Source organism: Dipodomys ordii, unplaced genomic scaffold, assembly GCF_000151885.1.
Source record: "Dipodomys ordii isolate 6190 unplaced genomic scaffold, Dord_2.0 Scaffold37, whole genome shotgun sequence".
NCBI classification, from domain to species: Eukaryota; Metazoa; Chordata; class Mammalia; order Rodentia; family Heteromyidae; genus Dipodomys; species Dipodomys ordii.
This window is the reverse complement of record NW_012267253.1, coordinates 6,831,145-6,853,790: the sequence shown is the minus strand read 5'-3', so window position 1 is coordinate 6,853,790 and position 22,646 is coordinate 6,831,145. Positions and strand designations below refer to the sequence as shown.

General features: G+C 46.1%; 1 protein-coding gene across 1 annotated transcript in view; it reads right to left on the bottom strand.

Annotated features, from left to right (window-relative positions):
• Prkce (protein kinase C, epsilon) overlaps positions 1-22,646 on the bottom strand; it is a 435,536-nt gene that overhangs the window by 20,059 nt on the left and 392,831 nt on the right. Inside the window, exons 14-16 of the mRNA XM_013017906.1 lie at positions 16,708-16,846; positions 12,753-12,941; positions 7,844-7,990 (exon numbers count right to left, since the gene is read on the bottom strand). Of these exons, the coding sequence (XP_012873360.1) occupies positions 7,844-7,990; positions 12,753-12,941; positions 16,708-16,846 (475 nt within the window). The remainder of the gene's footprint in view (positions 1-7,843; positions 7,991-12,752; positions 12,942-16,707; positions 16,847-22,646) is intronic.

Genomic DNA, 22,646 nt, shown 5'->3' with positions numbered 1-22,646 from the left:
AGGCTAGGGATAGGTCTGCTTTTATTTTCTAGGTTGTCTTCATTGATAAGCCTACAGTGAAAGGCTTGACTTTCTCTCTCTCTACTTAGGGCGAGTTTGTTTTGTACTTCACCTGTCTATCCATTCTCAACTCTCTTTCATATCCAGCAAGGCTCACATGTCAGAAATGTCCATTGGCATCAAGCTCTATGCTCTAAGAAAATCTCTTTCAAGGTGGAATAGGTCCTAGAAAGGAGTAGCCAGGAAAACATGGTTGGAAGCTGGCCTGTATGCCCTTAGCTTAGGCCTTCTCACTTTGAAGAGACAGAGGCTCATGTGAATCCTTAGTAAACCTCCATCAACCTAATATAGATTTGTCAAATCCCAGAATTCTGAAGTAGTACTTGAATGATGTTTAGTGTGAGTCCTGTTATTTGCATCCTTATTCTCAACACAAACAAGAAAAAAGTAAACAGGATGCCAGTACCTCTGAATACAAAAAGCGTTTGCTAGGGCATTTTTCTTCCCACAACCAATGTGCCTTTGGAGATTCAAGGCCTAATTTTGAAAGTTAATGCTGGAAGGAGAACCCTGTCAGTACGTGAAATATCCAGAGCAAATTTGGACTTGAGGGCTTAATGGTGCAACACTGAGCTCCTCCTTCGTAAGGTTTGAGGTTCCTTCTGACTTTACTTTGATGCTCATGAGCCAACCTTTTCCTATGTCTTCATATTCCTGGCTACTGTACTATCCTTTGCCCTTTCTGCAGAGATGGTCAGAGATGTAGCAATGTAGCCCCACCTGAATAGCATCTTCTGCAAGACTAATCCAGAAACTACTAAGACTCTAGCTCCCAGCCTGTTCTGCCTGACAAAGTCCTCTTCTTTATGCTATCTCTTACCTTCTGTCTTGCAACCTTGCGAGGCAAGGTTCAAAACGCCTCTCCCTCACAGCATTGTGTTAAAAAAATGTCCTGCATTTTTACCATATTGCCAGCAATTCCCTAAGTGTTTCACATTAGAGTCTTCGCCTGCCTATAAACTTCTCCAGTGGTACTGTTAGGTAAGGGATTCCTGCCTTCATCAACCATCCTCTCCAGGGCTACAGAGAAGGCACCAGGTACATCTCATTAAATCCCTGTCAATGAGAAGTGGTCTGAAGTCACCTTTCTTCAGGTGTTCCTTTCTTCCTAACCCTTCCCAGCTTTCTCCAAGATGCTGGCGCTGATTTCTCCATGTCCCCTCCCCATCATGTATAGCTTCGCAAGTCCTCCCATGTTCTCAGCACGCTGCAAGAGCTGGTGAGCCGGAAGGAAATTACTAAACACCACTTTGATGGACATGAAGGTATATCCCAACCTAACGGCTCTCAAGTCAGGAAGGAACACTGAGGAGACAGAGAAAAAGAAAACTTCTGCTTATAAAAATGCCCAACCAAGCCCAGGCTAGAAGTTTCCCTAGGGTGTACGTAGAGATTGGGGCCTACCAATAAACTGGCTGCTGCCCCACACTGAACCACAGAAATATTTCTGAAATTAGAATTTCCAGATGACAAACTCTCCTGTGAAAAGTCCAGTGTGCTCCAGCATGGCTGTTTGGCTTAAGAGACATCTGGGAGCCTGCTGCACTGGAAGGATGGCCCATTGGTGACAGCTACGATTTCAAAGCTGGAGCACTTAGGGCTGCACAGCCTACTGAGAATAAAGGCAAGGGTAGGAAAGGTGATAAGCAAGTTCACAGAATGAAAGAGGGTGACGTACTGTGGGGAAACTTGGGGCTCTACCTCAGGGGGCAAGAAGGTTGGGGAATCCTAGCCATCGGGCAAATCACCCTTTTATAGATCCTCCCTTTTCTCAGTATTCCATCAGCTCAGACCAGTGGCTGAGAAATAAGTCTCAGCTGGCTCTCCACCAACTTCTGAATCATGTTCCTTCCCAGCCTTCAGATGCATTTCTGCATTCCAATGGCTACTACCTGACTGCATGTGCCCTCTTCATCTTATCTGAACACTTGGCCCCTTAACTCCTCAGTAGCAGGAATATTGCCCAGGCCAGCCCTGCTCAGCCTGAGACTCCTGGAGGGCTTCCTCTCTACCTCAAGTACTCTATGGATGTAAGGCACTGCGAATCATGCCAGGATTCTACCAGTCAAGCTGGATGGCTGTATCCAAGAGCCTCCACATACTATACACAACAATCCTTAACTTTCAGTTCTTGGACTCTTTATTTCTTGAGGGCTTTAACAGGTTGGGTCAGGGGTGGTAGATGGAGAAACTACAAGGGCACATAGCACCTTAGATTTTATAATTATATGAGAGAAGCATTCTTACAGCTTTTTACAAAAAAGGAGACTAGAGGTCCAGGGTGGGGTGAATTCTCAGAATCATATGGCTGTCCTAAGAGAGCAATATATTCACTCCAAGTTTCTCTGGGATCAAAACCAGTCCCCCACCTACTGTACCATGCCGTCTCCTGTGCCAACTACCAATAAATCAGATTTCTGGCCCTTCCTCAGGTCCTCCACCCTTGGCCCAGAGCCCTGCCTCATGGAGGGAGCTTGTAGCCTCTTGGAAGCTTAGGGCTGTCACTACAGCATGGACATATGTCCTCAGTGAAAGGCTACAGGACTCAGCTGATTCGTGCTCCTACCCCAGGATGGAGGAGGAGGATGGTGCTTAATGGTCCTCTGGCCTCTAGATTCATGGATAGGTCTAGCTATCTCAGTTCCTGGCCAGGTGGGCTAGCTTCAAGGGAAGGGGTTGCCTGTTCGTCAGAGCTCCTCCTCAGGCTGCTAAGTAGGTGAAGGTGTGAGGGTCTCAAGCCCACTTCCCAGGTTTCCTCTCAGCACAGCCCAGTCATGCAGGAGCATGCAGGAGGGGCCTCCCTCGGGGGTCCTGCCATGCAGCATGGATGGCCGGATGGAGACGATCATGAGGTTGAAAGGGGCCTCTATGTCACCGGGCCTGCGGGCTCACCTACCTGGAGAGACTCCCCACTCTGGAGGCCTTACCTTAAAGAGGGACATTCACACTGAAGCAAACTTGAAAAGAGAGAACACGTACACAAAAAGAAGTTTACTTGGCCAGCATTTCCCTCATCGTCTTTGGTGTTCACTGAGGACAGCTAGGTTTCTGGGGAGGCAGCTCTCTTCTTCCTATATTGGCTTCCCCCTCAATTCCATTGCTGAAAGCCCCGAGAGCCATAACCTCAGAATGTAATGCTTTGGAGAACAAGGAATAGACACACAAGAGGAAGCCACGAGTGGACAGAATACCCCCACTATCTGTAGACTCAGATGATGCCCTACAAACACACCACTCTTCTCCCTATGGCCCCAAAGCAAGGTAAGCTCACTATTAGCACATAAGCTAAATGTGCCGCTTTCCTGGGTGATTACATAGTAAGTACTACCATCTCTGAAGTGAGTCCCCAAGGGGAGAGACCAGTGGACTCCATGTTTAGATATTATAATCAAATATCAAAAGCTTTGACACAAGCCATGATAATTTTCCTAGTCCCCTGCTCACTCATGGCAGGGATTCATCCACATGTTCTACCATGTGCCCTTGCCCTGCAGCCAGCCAATCCCCGTAAATGATTTGAGCACCCATTGGTGTAGGCTTTGGTTTTGGTAGTGATGATACATCACTTGTAGAAAATCAGTTCGGCATGTGGGTAGATAAGAGGGTAGAGAGGAGAAATATAAATGAGAACACAGAGGAAAGAGGATATATATGACAGCTGAGAGGACAAATAGAGACGCAACTGTCCATGCGGAAGCAGAGGCCACTGAGAAGTGTCCTGGGTGGGAGTTAGTTAGGGGGGGTGACCGTCTGAAGGCAGGAAACCCAGATGCACTCATGATAGCTGGGAATCAGGGCAGGAGTGACACAGAGAGGTGGAGACACCAGGGGAGCAGAAATCTGAGTTCAGCAAACACCTCAGCAAGGCAGAAGCCTGGAGGGACAGCAGCCAGTCGAGGTATGTGATGGAACCAGACCAGAGGCCAAATTCCAGACTCCAATCTGGATAATCTCCTTGGTGATATCTTCTGGGTGATGGGGGGAAGGCTTTCTGCAGAGGGTTTAGAGTCAAGCCCTGAGCTATTTTCTTGATGTATCCTTGGTTCTGTGGGTGTGAGCCAGGGCCCCTGCCTCCAGCTGAGACTAAGCCTGCTGAGGCAAGTTTGGTTGTGTGATGGGAGTCAAGAAAGGTCAGAAGGTACACCTGGATTCTTCTGGAGTGCTAAGCTAAGTCTCACCTTCAGTGCCTGACAAACTATCTCACAAAACCAGCTCCTTCCTGAATCCAACATGTAGAATACCCCCAGGTGATCCAGTTGGCAGCAAGCGGAGGAGTACAACACTTACTACTGAGCAAGTTTTAGAGATGGGTGGCATTCTGGTGTGCAGGGAATGTCCCAGGAGCAAATGGAGCTATCCCCAGACAGAGGGAGCCCTGAGTTCCATCAAATACCCCAGCATCTGATCAAACTGGAGATATCAGCCCACAGGAGATGGGGGCTGTTCATGTACTATACGCTCCTTGCTTGTCAACACCTTTTCACTATCTCCTTGCGACCATAGCCAGCTGAGAATTCTTCCCAATGCCAGGCTCAGAACCACCTTTCCCCTTCTGCCAAAGTCTTTTCTTCCCCAGGAACTGCTCTCCCAGGAACTGCTATCTACATCACACGACTCTTTAAGCCCAAGGAAAGCTGGTCTTCTCCCATGAGTAGAAGGAAGAGCTCTGTGGGGATATGCCTCAGCTTGTCAGTGTCTCCCCAGTGGCCTTGTGTGGGTACCCATCTGTTTACCTTATTGTAAGGATGTACCTGCTTCCTCCTGCCATCTGGACTAAGTAGATACCCATATCCCAGGGGGTAACCCTGAGCCAATTAGACGGGGCGGAGGGGGGGGGAATGAGAGGGGAGGTGATGGCTCATAAAAACCTGGTGTGAGTTTTCACCCTGGTTCTTTAAGGCCTTCTGAGTCAAGAAATGCAGTTTCTCAGTGCTGGTGCCATTTTCATATTTCAGGAACAGAGCTGGGACACCTTCCTGATGGTTAACTAAACAGGAGGCATCTCCTAAAACCCAATTTTGATATTTCTCTTGAGAGAAACCTCAGGTCTCAAGGATGAAGATGTGACCAGGCACTTAACGTGTTGAAATAAGCCTCTAGAGACCTGTAGCTGAGAGTACTGTAAGGACCCACGTGATTCGGCCAGTGTGACCAGGAACACCTCTTGTACAATGTCCCATACTTCTTCTCCAAGATGCTCTCATTCTCTCCCCCTAGCTGAAATTAATCAGCCTAATAAAGCCTCCCTGATGCGCCCACCTAGGGTATGGGATAATTCTGGCGTTCTAGGGCAGAGTGAGGATATACACAGAAGTCAAGTCTCCATGGAAATGGTGAAGGCAGACTTTAGGAAACTGACTAAGACAGATGTAGGGAGGTTCCGGATGGCCCATGTCCTGCCATTCACTCAAGGGATAGTGAAGCTTCCAATCCCCGCCCCAGGAAAGGAAGTGATCAAGACTACTCCTCAGTCCTTGGTGGTGGTGTTGAGAGGATCGAGGAAGAGAAAATTCTGATCCCTTGTGCTCCAGGGACCTAGGAAATCCCACCTGACTCCTGACCTAGGGAAGTACTTCTTCCTGCTGGTTCTCAGGGGATCATCACTCCTGTCCATGAGAGTTCCTGTCTCTAGGTTAGACAGAGATAGTCCAAATGGGATCCCTGCCAGCACATTAGCAAAGTAGTTCACACACCAGCCTCTACCTGTTCTTCACTCTTGTTTCCTCTGTGACTGGGTTGTACTCCAGCCTGTAGGTCCATGAGTTGACATACACTATTCTCCTCCCCTCACTCTGCCCTTACTTGATGTGTATCTACTGGATTTGACTCAAAACTCCTGGCCCTGGCCCTTCACCCTTAAGGTCCTGTCACCTACATATCCCAGGGAGAATCTTGTCTCCATGATTGCTATGTTAAAATGTCCTTTGTGACTCTCCCTTTTTTCCAGGGGTGTCTCTAGAGACTCTTTAACTTCCTATGCTCATTATCTACTCTTTTCCCCTATACATTCAAGAATCTTCCCTGATCCTCTCCTCCCTACACCAGACAGACTACTTGTTCCTCCATCTCTGTGCAGTCCTGTGGGGCCTGGGGCACCCCAAGTTTAATTCATAGTGATTTTGTTGACACAGGGTCCCAAGACAGTGTTAATGTCTAACTAGCCATTAATTTCTTCCTAGCTGGGTGAGGACTCAACTCTATTTCTCTTTTTTCTAGGGGATGATTAGTTTAGGTTAAATCTAAATTAAAATTTATCCTCAGATAGATCCAAGCCTTTTTTTCTCTCCGCTAGGCCACTGGAATCTGCTTTCTCCATTTACATGGGGTCAGTAAATCTTGTTCTTTGAGACTTGGATAGAGGTCCCAGCTTTCAGCCTCCAGGCAGGCTGACATGTAAAGCAGAGGCCAGTCAGCCTGAGCAGCTATATCCTAATACTTTCCCATATGTCAAACCCTTGTCACAGCTTGGAGCAGAGGTCCAGAGCCATGGGGAGAGAGGCCAAAGGAGAGGAGAGGTTCACAAAGAAACAAGGGGGATCTTATACCTAGTCTATCCCAGGTTAATACTCCCAACAAAAACCATGCAGTTCAAAGGAGAAAGTACAAGAGGAATGGTAGCTGATTAAACATCCAGGAATGGTCTCTTTGGGATTGGCTGATGCCCTTCAACTTTGCTTTCACCTCCAGTAGTATGCTAAGATCATAGCACTATCAGTAATCACAGAAAGCCTCATGGAGAATAGAATTCTTCTTTGTGGATCCACAAAGCCCAAGAGAGTCTTTTCTATAGGAGCTGGGTAAGAATCAGACTGAAGAGTCTGATTTTTGTCAGCTTCCTATGACTCCGCTGACAGAATTCAGGTGATGGAGGGCTGACTGGATGATCTCAGATCTCCTCTGCTTGGATCCCTGGCTTCTCTGCTCTCAGTATCTGCATGTTATACTCTCCCGTCCAACTCCCAGGAATCTATCTGCCTGCTGGCTACCAGAGTCCCAGTCTGAGATGGATTGTCTCACTGGGCTACAAAACAACACAATTAACACGTCCCACATACATTACAGGCCCTGTCACTGATGCTCTCTCTCATGTTCTTCCTCTCACCTTCCCTCCCTCTCTTTTCTCGCCCTCTCTCCATCAGTGGCAGACCACTGGCAAGACACAATCTTTATTTTAAGAGTTATGCCCAGATGGCAGTTCAGTTTCTTTTTCCATCTTCTGAGTGTCACACATCCTTGATGTCCTTGGCCCCCGTACTCCACCTGGGAGTGAGAAATGGACTTAACAAGGTCCCAGGAAATAGCTTTTCCAGGCAGAACCCTAGGGCCAGTCTTCCCCCACAGCACCTAGACCTCCTGCTCTGCACTAGTGCTATACCATGATTGCGAGCAGTATTAACATTTTACTTTAAATGTATGCTTTCAAAGAGTCCATCAATCACACAAAGAAACCCACCTCATTAATCTATCAAGAAACTGTATATTTCTACCAGATATAGAAGAAGCCTTGTAAATTTTGACCCAAATAAACAAAGGAGTCTCTGCAGAAATAAGAAATGCAGTGCTGTGGCCACCACAGGCCATCCCTTCATGAGTGTTGTGAGTCCCATATATTCAGCAGTCCATGCTCTAGGCCTAAGAGTCCCTTCCTCAGGGAGAAACCCAGCTTTCGCCTGCTGGTCACCAGGGCTGTAAGCCACACCCACGGCCAGGTTTTCTGGGTGCACAGCCTGCTGCATAGGTACCCGCTGGCCTGTCGAATGGAACATGTTAGGGTTCCACTTACAATTCTGGGTTTGAAGGGGGGCTTGATCTTCTTCTGTTCCAGGAGCACCCAGTCGATCTCCTTGAAAAATGGGTGCTGTTTAATGGCGTCCTCTCCGTTCTGCGTGGCCACACAGCCTAGGCGCTTGTGGGGATTCTTGGTCATGAACTGTGGAGAGGAGGACATAGCACAGAATTATTGACAGATGCAGAGGCTGAAGCCTGCCCAGGGAGCATCTTCGATGTCATTGCCCACAGCTTATGTTGGCATTTGTAGGGGTCTCACTTTTCAAGGTGTTCTAGAACTCTGGCATGTGTGATGTGGTATATGCCAGTGACCAGTGTGTACACACAATATACATGAACTTATTTCATTCTCACCCAATCCTATAGGATGCTACTGATGCCTCTACTTTATATTGGAGGTTCTTGAGGCTTGTATAGGTTAATTAACCAGGCCAAGGTGGCATAGCTAGTAAGGTAACCAAGTCAACATTAGGATCTTAGGCTCTTAACTCTCTGATTCACTTAGATTTTCAAGTCTTCTCACCAAAGAGATGAGGATTTGAAAAACCTATTCATAGCAAGAGGTCAAATCCTTTTGGAGGTAAAGAAGACCAGGTATGCACGTGTAGGTAGATGATCAAACATACCTTCTGCCCTTTTCCTGTCCCATGTCCTTGTCTCTCCTATGTTTTTAAATATTTGAATTTGTAATAGATACACAAAAATTCTCACAGTGGTCAAAAGGTAAAAGACAAGAGAAGGAAAGGCCTATTGCTTTGGAATCCCTATGTTCTAGGGGTGTCCTGTGACCCCCCCATCCCTGGATAGAGTTACTGAATAAGTCAGTCCTGATGGTAAGCATTACTATAACTAATAATATAATCAATATATACCCCTCAAAATGCCAGGAAGTGCTATTTCCTTTTTTTTTTTTGTTTTTTGATTGGTTGTGGGGCTTGAACTCTGGGTCTGGGCACTGTCCCTCAGTTCTTCATCTCAAGGCTAGCGCTCTACCACCTGAGCCACAGCACCATTTCCAGTTTTCTGGAAGTTAATTGGAGATAAGAATCTCACAGACTTTCAAAGCCTGGGGTGTCTTTGAACCATGATCCTCAGATCTCAGCCTCCTGAGTAGCTAGGATTATAGGCATGAGCCACCAGCACTGGGCTCAGGAAGTGCTATTTCTGAGAGCCAAAAGATGCAGGTATAAATGTGCATGCATACAAAGGATAAAGTACTATGTTCCATAGGACAAAGGGGGATGGTCTGCATCTAACCCAAGGATTTGAACAGGCAAAGCACAAGCCAAAGGAATGAATCTAAAAAGGATGAGTCTCAGGGTTCACCAGCAAGGGCAGGATCATCTCCTACCATCTCTCTTCCCTGCTGCTGTTGAAACAATAGCACGTGGACAGGAGGCACATGCTGCTGGAGGGGAGAGCCTCAGGTAAGAGGGTGAAAGAGCACCCTCGAATGGCCATGGCAGTGACACGTTGCATCTGTCGCGTCTGTTCCTCAGAAAGGTTACCCTGCTTAAACGCCTTGGTGGTCCCACGGCGTGACATGTATACTTCATATGGCGCACAGGAGCTTCCTGGTCTGAATCCTATCCATCTTGCTCACCCTTTGCATCCTTTGCTCTCTGCTGATTGCTTCTCTCTGTTACCTGGGCATTGTCTAAGGCAGCTATCAAGAAGCTGCCTTGTCCAGTGCCAGAGGCTCATGCCTGTAATCCTAGCTCCTCGGGAGGCTGAGATCCTATGTTCTTGGTTCAAAGCCAGCCAGGACAGAAAAGTCCATGACATTCATCTACAATTAACCTGTTAAAAAGCTGAAAGCAGAGGAGTGGCTCAAGTGGTAGAGCACCAGTTTTGAGTAAAAAAGCTAAAGGCTATCACCCTAGCCTTGAGTTCAATCTCCTACCTGTTCCCCACCCCCCAAAAAAAATAAATAAAAGAAGCTGCCTCCTCTGTGGAGCTTCCCCAGACTTGGTGCCTGAGGCTCTATGTTTGTTTGATATCTAAATTGTCTAAATGTTTCCTTCTCTTGGTGGGCTCGCATTGTAGAAATCAATTCCATCTGGCCAGCATCTGGCTCAGTGTCTGCTTTCTAGTGTGCACTTAGTCGGCCACGATGACAGAACAGAAGGCTAAAGACAGGGCCTCAGGACACCACGCTAAGAAAGAAAGGCAGGGTGATTTGGCAACTTGCTGCTGCAGAGGTTGTGCACTGTATAAATCTGTGATGCAAATAGCCTTCTGTAGAGTTCAGTGCCACCTTCACATAGGTAGCAGCCCTTAGAGACACAGCTCTGAGGCCAGTATTACAGATGTCCTGGTCTAGCTCTAAAATCAAGTGACAATGTGAGGAAGCAGAGAGTTCAAGGCCAAGGGCTTCCATAGCTCTTCCTGCTTCCCTCTTCTGGGAGGCGAAAGATCGGGCTAGCATGGGCTAGTATGAACATGTCCAGACACTTCCCCTGAGCCAGAGGCTCTTCTCAAAGACACGGAAGCATTAGTCTAGCGTGACCTCTAACTTCTGATATCTATCCAGGTCAAAGTTATTCAACCTCATTGCTGACACTTTGAACTGGATACCTCTTTGTTAGGGGGGACTGTCCTGCGTATTGTAAGCTGTTAAACTTACTGTAAGCTTATTTAGTACCCTAAATATGTCAATAGCAACTACCTCTAGCCCTACATTGGGTCAATCTCAAATATTCCCCAGACATTGATATGTGTGTGTGTGTGTGTGTGTGTGTGTGTGTGTGTGTGTGTGTGTGTAAAGGGGGTGGCAGAATCACCTCCACTAGAGAGTACCTGTTCTGTGTCATAGGAAATCAAAGGGCTCCACTGCTGTGCCCACAAAGGCACATCTGGGCGATTGACTAGACTGGTGTCTGCTAGGCACAGTGTCCTATGGTGTTGAGGGTCTTCTTCAGGCTTTCTGCTGACCTGAGGCTGTTATAGCTCTGAGAAGTGGAGCAGGATTAGAGTCCTGTGTTGTTCATTCCCAGACAATCGCCCCAGGAGAGTCCTCTGCTCTGTGGGCCACATACCTAGCAGCTGTTCTGTGCTGCAGATTCAAGTACAGGCAGAGCAAATGGTCATGTGCTGAGATGCTCCACTAAATGAAAGACTAGGTTCCCTCACGGAGCAGAAACTGACAAACATGTAGTACCGCCGCACATAAGAATCAGTAACTGCAGGACACATAAAGATGTAAAGAAAGACCCACTTCTGGTGTAAAGAACATGAGAACTGGACAGATGGGAATAAGAAGACAGGGACATTTTACTGTGTCCCATCTTTATCTTTTTGCTGTTTTAGAAGCTCATGTGACATTCTTACCCATTGAGACAAGCAAACCAATCATGAAATATATAAAGCTTTAATATATAAACTCAAAAAAACCAAGAGCTTGTTTTTCTTGGTGGTAATCCTGGGGTCTGAACTCAGGGACTTGCCTCTGCTAGGCAGCAGGCACATGACCCCTTCAGCCACAATTCCAATCATTTTTTGAATGAAAACTCATGATTATGTCCTGACCAGCTGGGAGCATGCAGCTAGGATGACAAGCATGCAACCCTATGCTTAGATATTTGCTGGTTGAGACTGGAGGCTTTGAGAACATTTTGCCTCGGCTAGCCTGGAAGTGTCATCCTCCTGATCTTTGCTTCTCTAGGAGCTAAGATTACAGAAGCGAGTTATTACCACATCTGTTAAGAACAAAAGGAATTTCATGTGAAAAGTTGGATAATCTCATCCCTTAAGCTAGATTTCTGCTGGATGATACCTCCTTCCTCTCAACTCTTGACCTTCCTGAAAGACAGGGAACTGGGGAAAAGTCAGCCCTCAGAGTCATTGCTGGATACTGAGACCGCACTGAGCACTGGAGGGGGCAAGTGCTCCTCACCTGCCCATCACCCCCCCCCCTTATTCTTACAGATGTGTACGAATATCCCCATTCTGAAATGGGGATAGATGGCAAGAGCCATGTTCCCTGCCTCATGGAGCTAGAGGCTGGAAAGGCACTCAGAGATCCCTAAAAGACTGGATTTGTGGAGACTACAATAAGTATAGCAAACTATGAGCCTATAATTGGAGCTTCTCTCTGGGGCAAGGAAGCTGGCAGAATCGCCACTAAGGACCTGGAGGAGAAGTACCTAGGAAAAAGAGGAGAGTGGAGAACGGTCAGGGAGAAAGCTGGTGTAGGAAGGACCTACACGGAGTGTGGTCTGAGTCCAGCCAGCGAGAAGAATGGCCAAGCAGTAGGCATAGTCTTATACAGGACCATGGATACTACATTGAAGATGGAGATCTTTCCTTAGCCTCAGCTTGCAATCGTGGCTAATCCTTACTAGGGCACGAAGCATGACATACAGAGAGAGAGGCAGCAGAGCCTGCTGGCCACTATGGGAGACATGGCAGCAGGGTGTGAGGATGAAGAAAGGCAGTCAGAATGAAAATGTTGCCCTGCCCCTCCTCTCCGCCTCTCTTCCCCTTCTTCGGCCTTAATACAGACATATGCCAGGTGGCAGATGAGGAAGAAAGACCTTGCTCCAAGTGTAATGAGTGGACTTGAGGTGGATCTGCCATCTCTGAGATGTTGAAGGTCATGTGCACAGTGTGCCATCTCCAGACGCACATACATGCTGTTCCTTTCCTACAAGAATAATCATTCTGGGCTGGATACTCAGTGGTAGCCTCTAAACCCTGCCTGAACACCCCCTCCCCACCATGGGGCAGCTGTGAATTCTCACATAGTGGTGAGAGGTGGGGAAGAGAAAGGGAGAAAAGCATGTGGTGTGTGTGTGTGTGTGTGTGTGAGAGAGAGAGAGAGAGAGAGAGAGAGCACACATGTGAAGATATATAAGACAAGAGTCCCAGGGAGCAGAACAACAGGTGAAGGAACAATGACTCACAGCTTTCAAGATGCTGACAGCTTCCTTGCTGAGCCAGACGGGGTAGAGCACATCATCATGGAGGATGGACTCAAACAGGTCATCCTCATTGTCAGCCTCAAAGGGGGGCTGTCCGGCCATCATCTCGTACATCAGCACACCCAGGGCCCACCAATCCACTGAGGGGCCATACTCCAATTCCTGCAGGATCTGTTCAGGAAATAGACAATGTCAGAGACCACTGAAGGTCCTCATCCCACCAACACCCCCTACCACAAACTCCTGTGGGAAGGTCTATGCCTCCGTTTTCACATAAAAGAGCTGCGTTATTCAAGGGACAGCCTAAACTAATACATTCAGAGAGAACCAAATTTGTGAGGCACTTTGTTTTGGAAAGCTGTTCTCTCCCCTAAGTCCATATCAGTAGTGGAAAATGTCTATTTCTTTGAGCATTAGACTTAGTCTCTGACTTACATTTGAAGCCATATTCCTATTATTATGTAGTATTTTGTGCCAGTCCTGTGCCTTAAACTCAGGTACTATTCCTTAGCTTTTTCACTCAAGGCTCAACCACTTGAGCCACAGAACCACTTCCAGCTTTTTGATAGCTAACTAGACATAAGAGTCTTATGGACTTTCCTTCTTGGACTGGCTTTGAGCTGAGATCCTCAGATCTCAGCCTCCTGAGTACCTAGAATTATAAGCATGAGCCACTGGGATCCTGCTAGGACCATATTTTTAAAATGCATATTTTGACATGAGGCACAGAGTCAGGGGAGTAAACTGCAAACTCCACCAGACCCATGCAAGCTGAAAGTGACTGGCATGTCACGAGTTCAGGTTTTTCCTCACATACAGCCCACAACAGGCGCCCTGCTTGCGCGGACACTGCCCGCACAGCTCCATCTTCCTTCAAGGGTAACAATGTCGAATTTACCTATGCCCTGTACTCTTTGGAAGGACAGAAAAAAAGCCATCCCCTCTCTTTCCGTCATTTCTCTAGCTCTTTCTCCTATGCTCTGACATCCTAAGACCCTACCTGTTCCTTAGGTTTACAGGCACTTCCCATTTACGACTGACTTTTTTTAAAAAATTATTTTTCCATGGTCAACTGTCTCCCCTGGGCATCTCTAAAGCACCAGAAAGTAAAGGTTCTAGAATTCTTCAGTGCCCACTGATATGACTGCCCATCGGGAGACAGCTCACAATTCTTTTTTTTTTTTAACATTTTATTATTATTATTATTATCTTTAAGAAGTTGTACAAAGAAGTTCCCATTCTACAAAACAGTATATGAATACAAGGTGCCTGACAACATTATCACCCATTGCTCTTAACCCATCCCTTCGCTCACTTTTCTTTTTTACATTGAGATTAGGTGATTACATAAATTTCACATATTTCACAATATTGGGAATACTGATACCTAGTTAAAGTCACAGAGACATTTTAACCTTCACAAGGCAACTTGTCATTATCATGATTTATGAAGTTTGTGAATTCTATGAGCTTTGACAATACAATTATTTCTTCCACATCAGGTGATGTTTACATTTCTTCCCTTTTGCTTAGTGTAGGCTGGTCCTTCTTTCCCTCTTATTCCTCCCTTCCCATCGCTGTCTTTGGGTTGCTTAGTTCTTTTTCTTCTATGTCCAGTGCAGACAGCTCACACTTCATATGCATCAGTGGGTATACTTTAATCAGTGCACTCTGCTAACTCCTGTGCTCAAAGAGTTCTAAGTACAAAGGTGTACTCTCTAGCCTCAGGGATGTGGAATAGTCGAGGCCTGTACCTCTAGGGTGTGGCTTGTGTGTGCTCAGAACAGATGGTGGAAACTGCACAGTGGCCATATCCAATCTTCCCAGGTCCTGTCAGAGTCTTCTTGGGTGGCATCTTTTGTCAAATTCCTTTTCAGGATTGGCCCTAATTATCTATGTCCCAATCAGCCTCCTAGCAATGGAGCTGGTAACAAGGGCAAGGCTTTGCATACATGGAAGGGGGGGGGGGAGACCTGGTGTGGCAGCCAGCCCCTGGAGTGGGTCAGAGTTGGGATGGGAGAGAGGAGCCAATGACCTCAGAAGTTGCCCAAGGCTATTGGCCCTCTCCTGGGAAGCAGGGGCCAAGCATGGAGAAAAGAGAGGTATGCCAGAGGGCTCCTCCAGGGCAGGAAGAGAACCCTTTGCCTTAGAACAGTGGCTCTGGTTTCAGGGCTAGCCTCTCCTGCTTGAATACAGGCTTCTATCTTCTGAAGCAGTCCCATGCTGAAATCCTATCAGGCTGTCAAAACAGCCTGCTGAGATGGGTAGGGCAGGCCTTGTAATTCCCATCGGAAAGGTGAAGAACATTTTCTGACTTCATCAAGGGCACATAGGGGCATTTTGGTTAAGTTGGGACTCCGAGTCTCAATTCTCAAGACTGTTTTTCCTGCCCTATTACATAAGCCAATGAAGAAGGTAATTAGGGGAGCCCGCTCTTGGTGTTCACTATGGACCGAGCACTGTTGTTAAGTGTTTCAGAGACACAACTCCATTTCATCTTCCCGCTAGCCCTTGGTAAAGTTGGCAATGCCGTTCTCTCTCTGCTGTTCTCTCTCAGCTGTCATCTTCCTGCCATAAGATCAAAGTTGTTTGTCTTATCTGGTGTCGTGGTGATTCTGCACAGTGGGCAAAGGACAGAGTGGAAAGGAAGGGTGACTGGACCTTGTTATGAGCAGACATCAGAGTCTTGCCAGTGGATGGCTTTGTGTGGAAGCTGAGTGGGCGTTGTGCTCATTGTAAAGTGAATGTTTTTCTTGGGTGGGGTTCCCAGCTACTATACTGGCTGCTGACCCCTTGACTCTGGAACTGAGCATGCTCATGATAAAGAAGGAAGGAAGAAGATGAGAAAAGCAGGTCCAAGTGGAAAGTCCTTATGTTCATTTCAGTGATGCAGTCAAGTTTTGTTTTGTTTTTTTTTGGTGCTGGTATCAGGGCTTGAACTCAGGGCCTAGGCACTGTCCCTTAGTGTTTTTTTTTTTTCACTCAAGGCTGGCTCTTTATCACTTGAATCACAGATCCACTTTCAGTTTCTTGGTTTATTGAAGATAAAAGACTCACAGACTTTCCTCTCTGGCTGGTTTTGAACCACAATCCTCAACTCTCAGCCTCCTGAGTAGTTAGGATCACAGGCGTAAGCCACCCACATCTGGTTCAGTCAATTTTTTTATCCCACATTTCTTTGTGTCTAGAAGATGTCCAAACAATGCTTTTAAAAAGGACATGAAATTCCAGTGTGCTGATATCGCATCCCCATGGGCAACGCTTAACACCTTCCCATCTTCTGTGTCTCAGAATCAAGGTATTTAGAGTGTGTGTGTGTGTGTGTGTGTGTGTGTGTGTGTGTGTGTGTGTGTGTGTGACTAGGGACTGAACAAAAGGCTTCATATTTGTTAGGCAAAACATCCAAACAACTGTAATGTAAGGTAAGCTGTTGCTGAGGCTCACAATGACATCTCTGCTCTGTCCATTTCTTGTTCTATCCTGTGTACCCATGGTGTGGAACTGCCATCACAATGGAAATGGCAAACATTTCCCGGTTCCACGGCAGGCAAATTAAAGCTGAGGAAACGACTTGCTGGCTTTTTGAATGGTGCATCTTTATTCTGATGAGGAAGAAGTGCAAACAATGGCATTAGTTAAGTTTCTTAGTCAGTTTTGTTGGTGGTTCTGGGCTAAAGCAAAGGGAAGGATGTCCCATAAGGCCTCCCCCAGATATGGGGAATGACCTGTTACTCTTAGTTCATCCACCTTCTCCCATCACTACCACATCCATATAAAGAAACCAGCAAACCTTTCCTTTTCCTGTTTCTCCCTCCTAGAATCCATCCTGGTGTTCCAGAGTCTTCTCCCAGTTCCACTCAATGAGCCCAGTACATGGTGTTGTACCTCTGACTCATCCCTAGTCCTAAGGAGGTGGCTCTTTGCACAAGGGTCTTACCTCAGGAGCTATGTAGTCTGGAGTCCCACAGAATGTGGTGGTGGTGACACCATTCAGAATCCCTTCCTTGCACATTCCAAAATCAGCTAGCTTGCAGTGACCTTCTGCATCTAGAAGGATGTTGTCCAGTTTCAAATCCCTGCAAGACAGGCCAAGAGCACAAGGTGAATCTCACTCATCCTGATATGGTCTTCTCTGAGTTGGAGAGATACACATAAGCTAGGGAAACCTCCAGAAAAGGAAGTCCTGGAGGAAGTTCAACCCACCCCAAACCAACTTCAGTTAGGGGCTCTCTCCCAGTTGGTCAGCCCCCAGTGGTATTACCATCTTTTTAGCAAGAGGGAGGAATTAACACAGCTTAAAGAATGTACCAACACTGCTGAGTTTAGGCTGGGATGTAGCTCAGTGGTAGAGTGCTTGCCTAGCATGAATATGGCCTGGGTTCCATCAAAATGTAAAAACAACTGTTGAGTTTAATAGTAGCCACTTATGGAAGTCTCATTATACTCTGACATTCATGTTATTGAGACACATCTAGGAGAGAAAAAGGAAGCTAATCTTTCATTCTTTTTTGGGGGGGAGGGGTCCGGTCGTGGGGCCTGAACTCCGGGCCTGGGCGCTGTCCCTCAGCTCTTCAGCTCAAGGCTAGCACTCTACCACTTGAGCCACAGCACCACTTCCTGCCTTTTTTTTCTGCTTATGTAGTGCTGAGGAATTGAACCCAGGGCCTCATGCATGCAAGGCAAGCGCTCTACCACTGAGCCACCTTCCCAGCCCTAATCTTTCATTCTTATCCTCTAATCAGCTAAGGCAACCAGGTTAACCCAATAAATCAGAGAAAACCACCAGAGAATGGGAATTACTACTCAAGGCATCAATTATATGAACTGCAGGTGGTTAGAGAGCTCGTGGCCAGTTGGTGTCAGCAATGTGGACCAGGCTTGACCTGGAGGCTGATGATTGGCTAGAAGAGGAGGTGGATGCAAAAAGGTGATGAGGAAACCAGAGAACAAGGAGGCAAGGCAGGTATGCTGGAAGCAACCTCAAAGATCTCGGCTGGAAATGCCAGGAAGAGGGTTTGCGATCTATGCTGAGATCAATGGGAGCAGTGTCTTCAGGGCTCCAATGTGTGTGCAAGATCAGCTTCTGGGAACATCTGGTTAAGTGGAGGCTGACGAAAAGCACACTGGTTGAAATAACCTGGACCTAAGGGGCCTAGATGGCTCTGTGCAGGAGGTGACAGCCACAGGGAATGCTGCCCTTAAGCCAGTATGGCTTCTTTGCAGCCTATTTTACACTTGGAAATTCTGTGTAAAATCGTATGCGAAACCTAGGATTCTGAGTAAGAATTTCCCTACTACCCAAACCTAGAAACCTCAAGCCTGGCCTTGAAGAAGATTCCAGACTGTCTGGTTGGAGGTTCCGCCCTGGGCCTTCCTCAGCAGCTACTCTTGAGTAAGGGGTCGTGCAAAGAAAGGCCAATCACTTTGCATGCAATGGCTGCTGTCATGTGGACTTGAGCTCAAGCCATTGCCAGGGACCCAGGCCCATGTGGAGGTGGGGCAGGAAGTGCTCTCAGGCCTCCTTGCCTCACATCTGTGACCCCATTTCCGCGTATGGCTGGGACTCCTTGAGAAAGAAGAAAGCATATAAAATGTGCTGCTTGCTCTAAGCAAATGCTTGTGAACTGCAGAAAGAACAGGGGACATGACAAAGCGGAGCCATTGGAGCTAGGCTTCCTGGCCCCTGTCCTGGCCCCTGTCCTGTGTATGGTCAAGGTCCAGCTCTGGTTGGAGGATGGGAAATCAGGGGTATATGCTGGGCTGGGATTTTAGCATTAGTTGTGGCAGGGCCCTGGTGTAGTCACTTTCTTTGCTGAGCTGACTGTCAAATCAGGATGACATGTTCTGCTTGTAGCCTCACGAGAAAGACTAATAGGATAGATCGTGGATGAGTTGAAAGCGTGTGATATTGCTCCATTCTCTATCTCCAGGAAGACTAAGTTGGGAGAACTTGGGCATTCTGGATGCCCATCTGCAGGTGTTCCAACACTGGGAGATTGGCCATCTGGGTTCAGCTGAGTTTCATATCCCGTTGTGCTCTAATATCCAGAGCTGCTTTTGCAAGGTTTACACTGCATGCACAAAGACCCTAATGGCAGTGGCAATCACAGAACTAACAAGAACAATGCTTCTTTATGTGACTGAATTTATGAGAGCATCTCATGATTTAGCAAGCATCACATTTGTGCTCTGAATTAGGGAGGCCCTGAGTTAGGGAAGGTGTGCCTTGTTAAGACACTATCCTTGCAGAACGGAGCAGAGGTAGGAAGGAGGTAAGTGATTTCTTCAAAGTTATCAGGGCTCTGCTGCTCCCAAAGCTGGTGTGTCAACCCTGAACCCTCCTATTCTACTTCCTAGCCTTGAGTTGATCCCCCTCCCCCCACCCAGTGCCAGCCAACATCATTAACTTGATAAAAACAAATCAACAAAAACAATACACCAAGCCTTTGTCAAACCATAGCAAAAACTTGCTCTAATTTTTGTATAAATGGAATAGATTCCAAAGATTCCATGTCAGCCTGAATCTGGCCTTTCTGTGGCTGTAGACTGCCAAATGGAAGAACTGGGGCTCATAAGGCACTGCCCTAGTCTCTTCCAAGGCTTCCCACACTGCAGAGATAGTCTAGATACGGTGGACTTCTAAGTTTTTCTTCTGTCTGTTCCTCCCCCACCCCTAATTGAACTAAGATGTACACCATCCATCCCTTTGATTCCTACGTTAGCTTCTTCCTTAAGAAGAAGCCACCATTCCAGTATAAGCACCTGCTGAGCCTGTAGGACATATGGGCCAGGTTCAGGGAGCTGCCCCTAGCTGTGACCCAGGGAGGTCCCAGGCCAACAAGCTTCTTTCCCACCTCCTGCCATGAATGCCTGAACTCTGGCCTCTAATCACATCCTCAGTTTCCCTCTGCTATCTCAATTTCTTGTGACCTTTGTTAAAAACTTATATTAAATCTCCAGATGTACTTAGAATTTTTATGAACCCTTTATTCTATACTATTTTCTAGACAACAATTTTAAATTATTGCAAGTTTATTATGTTTAACACCAGCAGAACTGGTGCCTTTCTTTTTCAAAATTTCTTGACTATTCTTGTTTATTTTTCCATATGAACTTTAGAATTGTATGTCTAGTTAAAAAAGTTCCTGGTACTATTTTTATTGGGAACATGCTCAAAGTTATAAATTAACTCAGGGAGAATTGATATTTTTATGATATTGAGTCTTCCTATTCTATAATGCTGTTTTTCTTTCCATTGTTAAGTATTTTCTGTGTTCTTTTGGAGCATTTTAATAATTATCTCATATAGATCTTGTACATTTCTTGTTGCTTTTTATGGCAGATTGCCAATTTTCCTAATATACATCCTCCCTTCCTTAGGCAGAAAAAACGTTGATATTTTTCTTTTTAAGCCAAGTAGCTGTAAACTGGAATTAAAAGTCCCTTAGAGCTTGGTGTGGCTAGGTGACCAAATTGTAGCCAATTCTATATGGAGAAGTTTTGTTTTTTGTTTTTTGTTTTTTTAAAAAGGGCATTCAGGCGAGCGCCAGTGGCTCACACCTGTTATCCTAGCTACTCAGGAGGCTGAGATCTGAGGATCATGGTTCAAAGCTAGCCCGGGCAAGAAACTCCATGATACTCTTAGCTCCAATAAACCAGAAGTGGTGCTGTGGCTCAAGTAGTAGAGCACTTGCCTTCAGCTGAAAAGCTGAGGGGCAGCACTCAGGCCCAGAGTTCAAGCCCCACGACGGACAATAAAAAAAAAAGCAGGGTAGGGGGGCTTCCTTTTCTTCCTCTTTCCTTCTTTCCTGTGTCCTGAATGGCTGGGTTCCAGTAGCCACCTTAGATCACAAATACGAGGACCAAACCCAAGAAATGGTCAGATGACTTTCACATTAAAAAAGAATCTTACAGCTTAGCAGTGGTGGCTCATGCCTGTAATTCTAGCTACTTAGGAGGCTGAGATCTGAGGATCGTTTGAAGTCATTCTGGCAGGAAAGTCTGAGACACTTACTTTCGATTAACCACCAAAAAGCTGGAAGGTGAGATATGGCTCAAGTGGTAGAGTGCTAGCCTTAAGCAAAAAAAAAAGCTTAGACCATGCCCAGGCCTTGAGATCAAGTCCCAGAACTGGCACCAAGAAACCCCCAAACAAATGAACAGAAAAAAGAACAACAACAAGAAGAAAGCAAAAGAATCTTATAGCTTACTTAAGGCACTGTTGTTTGGTGTATCTCTTTTTCAAAATCCGTTGTGTAAATGAACTTATTCCCTATATCATACCTTCTGTCTGGCTACAGATACATATTCTATACTGATTCTTGATTATCCTATTTTTTCTCTACCAATATAGTAAATTCTCTTAATTTTTATATTTCTGGTTTATTTCTCTTGTCTGGTTGTATTGACTAATATCTCAACAACAATGCGAAATAATATTGGTGATAAACATCTTTGGGTAGAATTTGATTTTCGGAGGGGTACTCCCAACATCTCTTGCTTAAGCAGAATAACTTTATCATAACCTTCCCCATCTAAATGGATAGCTGCCTTACTATACTTCCCACTATTCAGGAGACTGGAAAGAATTTCCCAGAAATCACACTTCCTCTCCCAGCTGCCAGAGGGACCCAAGGGATACAGACTGTGGGCAAGAGGATGGGAGCAGGCCCTTTGGGTTTCACTTCTAGAGAGTGTTTCAACCTCAGTACACTGGGGCTGGATTAACATCTAGAGCCAGATACTTCTTTGTCTTGAGGCTGTTCTGTGCATTGCAGACTATTACTACCATCCATAGTCTCTATGTGCCATTAGTACCATCCTCCAGTTGTGAAGCTCAGAACAACTCCAGACATTACCAAATATCCCTGGCAGGAAATTTGATGAACCACTATCATTCTAATAAGTTTTAAGCAGTGATCATGGCTCCAAGATGGCCTAGCTCAGATCAAAGCCAAATAGAGGATTGGGAGTAACACTCTGGGTAAAAGAAAAGGGTGTGCTTGCCTGGTGTGTCTTCTGACATTTTCTCCCTGGGAGACAGGAATTCTGACCACTCTCACCACACTAACATTTGACATCATCCACCTACCTTGTAAAATAAGAAAACAGGCTAAAAGATCTCATGGCTCATAAGACACTGACCATGTGACTCAGAGTGACCACCTTTTAGATATAACATAAGATGCATGCGTTAGAACCTTCACTTGATCCATGTATCTAAATTCCTTTGGGCTGGGAAAAGAAGTTTCCATGGTGAGAAGGCAACCACAGAGGGCAAGAGGTCACAGGCCTTGACAGGAACAGATTGATTTAGAAGCAGGATGGCATAACCAGAGCTCCCCTGGGGCAGGAGTGCAGACTTCTTCCAGAAACCCAAAAGACATCAAGAAAGGAAATTCCCTAAACAATATACTTTTAAACGTTCTAAAAAAATCTACTTGATGAGCAATAAAATAAAAATCTAAGAGTTGATTTCAAGAGATTAACAAAGAAAACTTGTCTTCTTGCAACTTTCTTGGAGAAGGAAAAGAAAGAGGCGTCTGAAAGTAAAAACAAAGACCGGTAAAAATGAGCTTGCAAAGTAAAGAGAGGATGGCGTAACACCAAAGAACTGCTACAGGAAGATCTCAGTATGCAAGGAGCGGTTGGGGGGCGGTGTTGAAGAAAAGACAGAAATCAAATTGTGCTTTCAACCAAGGTTTGCTCCTTTCCCCTTCTCTCCCTCTCTCCCGTCCTCTGTCCCTTCCTCTTTCCCTTCCTTACTTCTTTCCCTTTCTTTGGTCCTCAGGGCCTTGTGCTTGTCAGGTATATGCTCTACCACTGAGCTACATTCCCAGCAGTATGCTTTTAGAAGAAGTCAACTACTGAGACCTC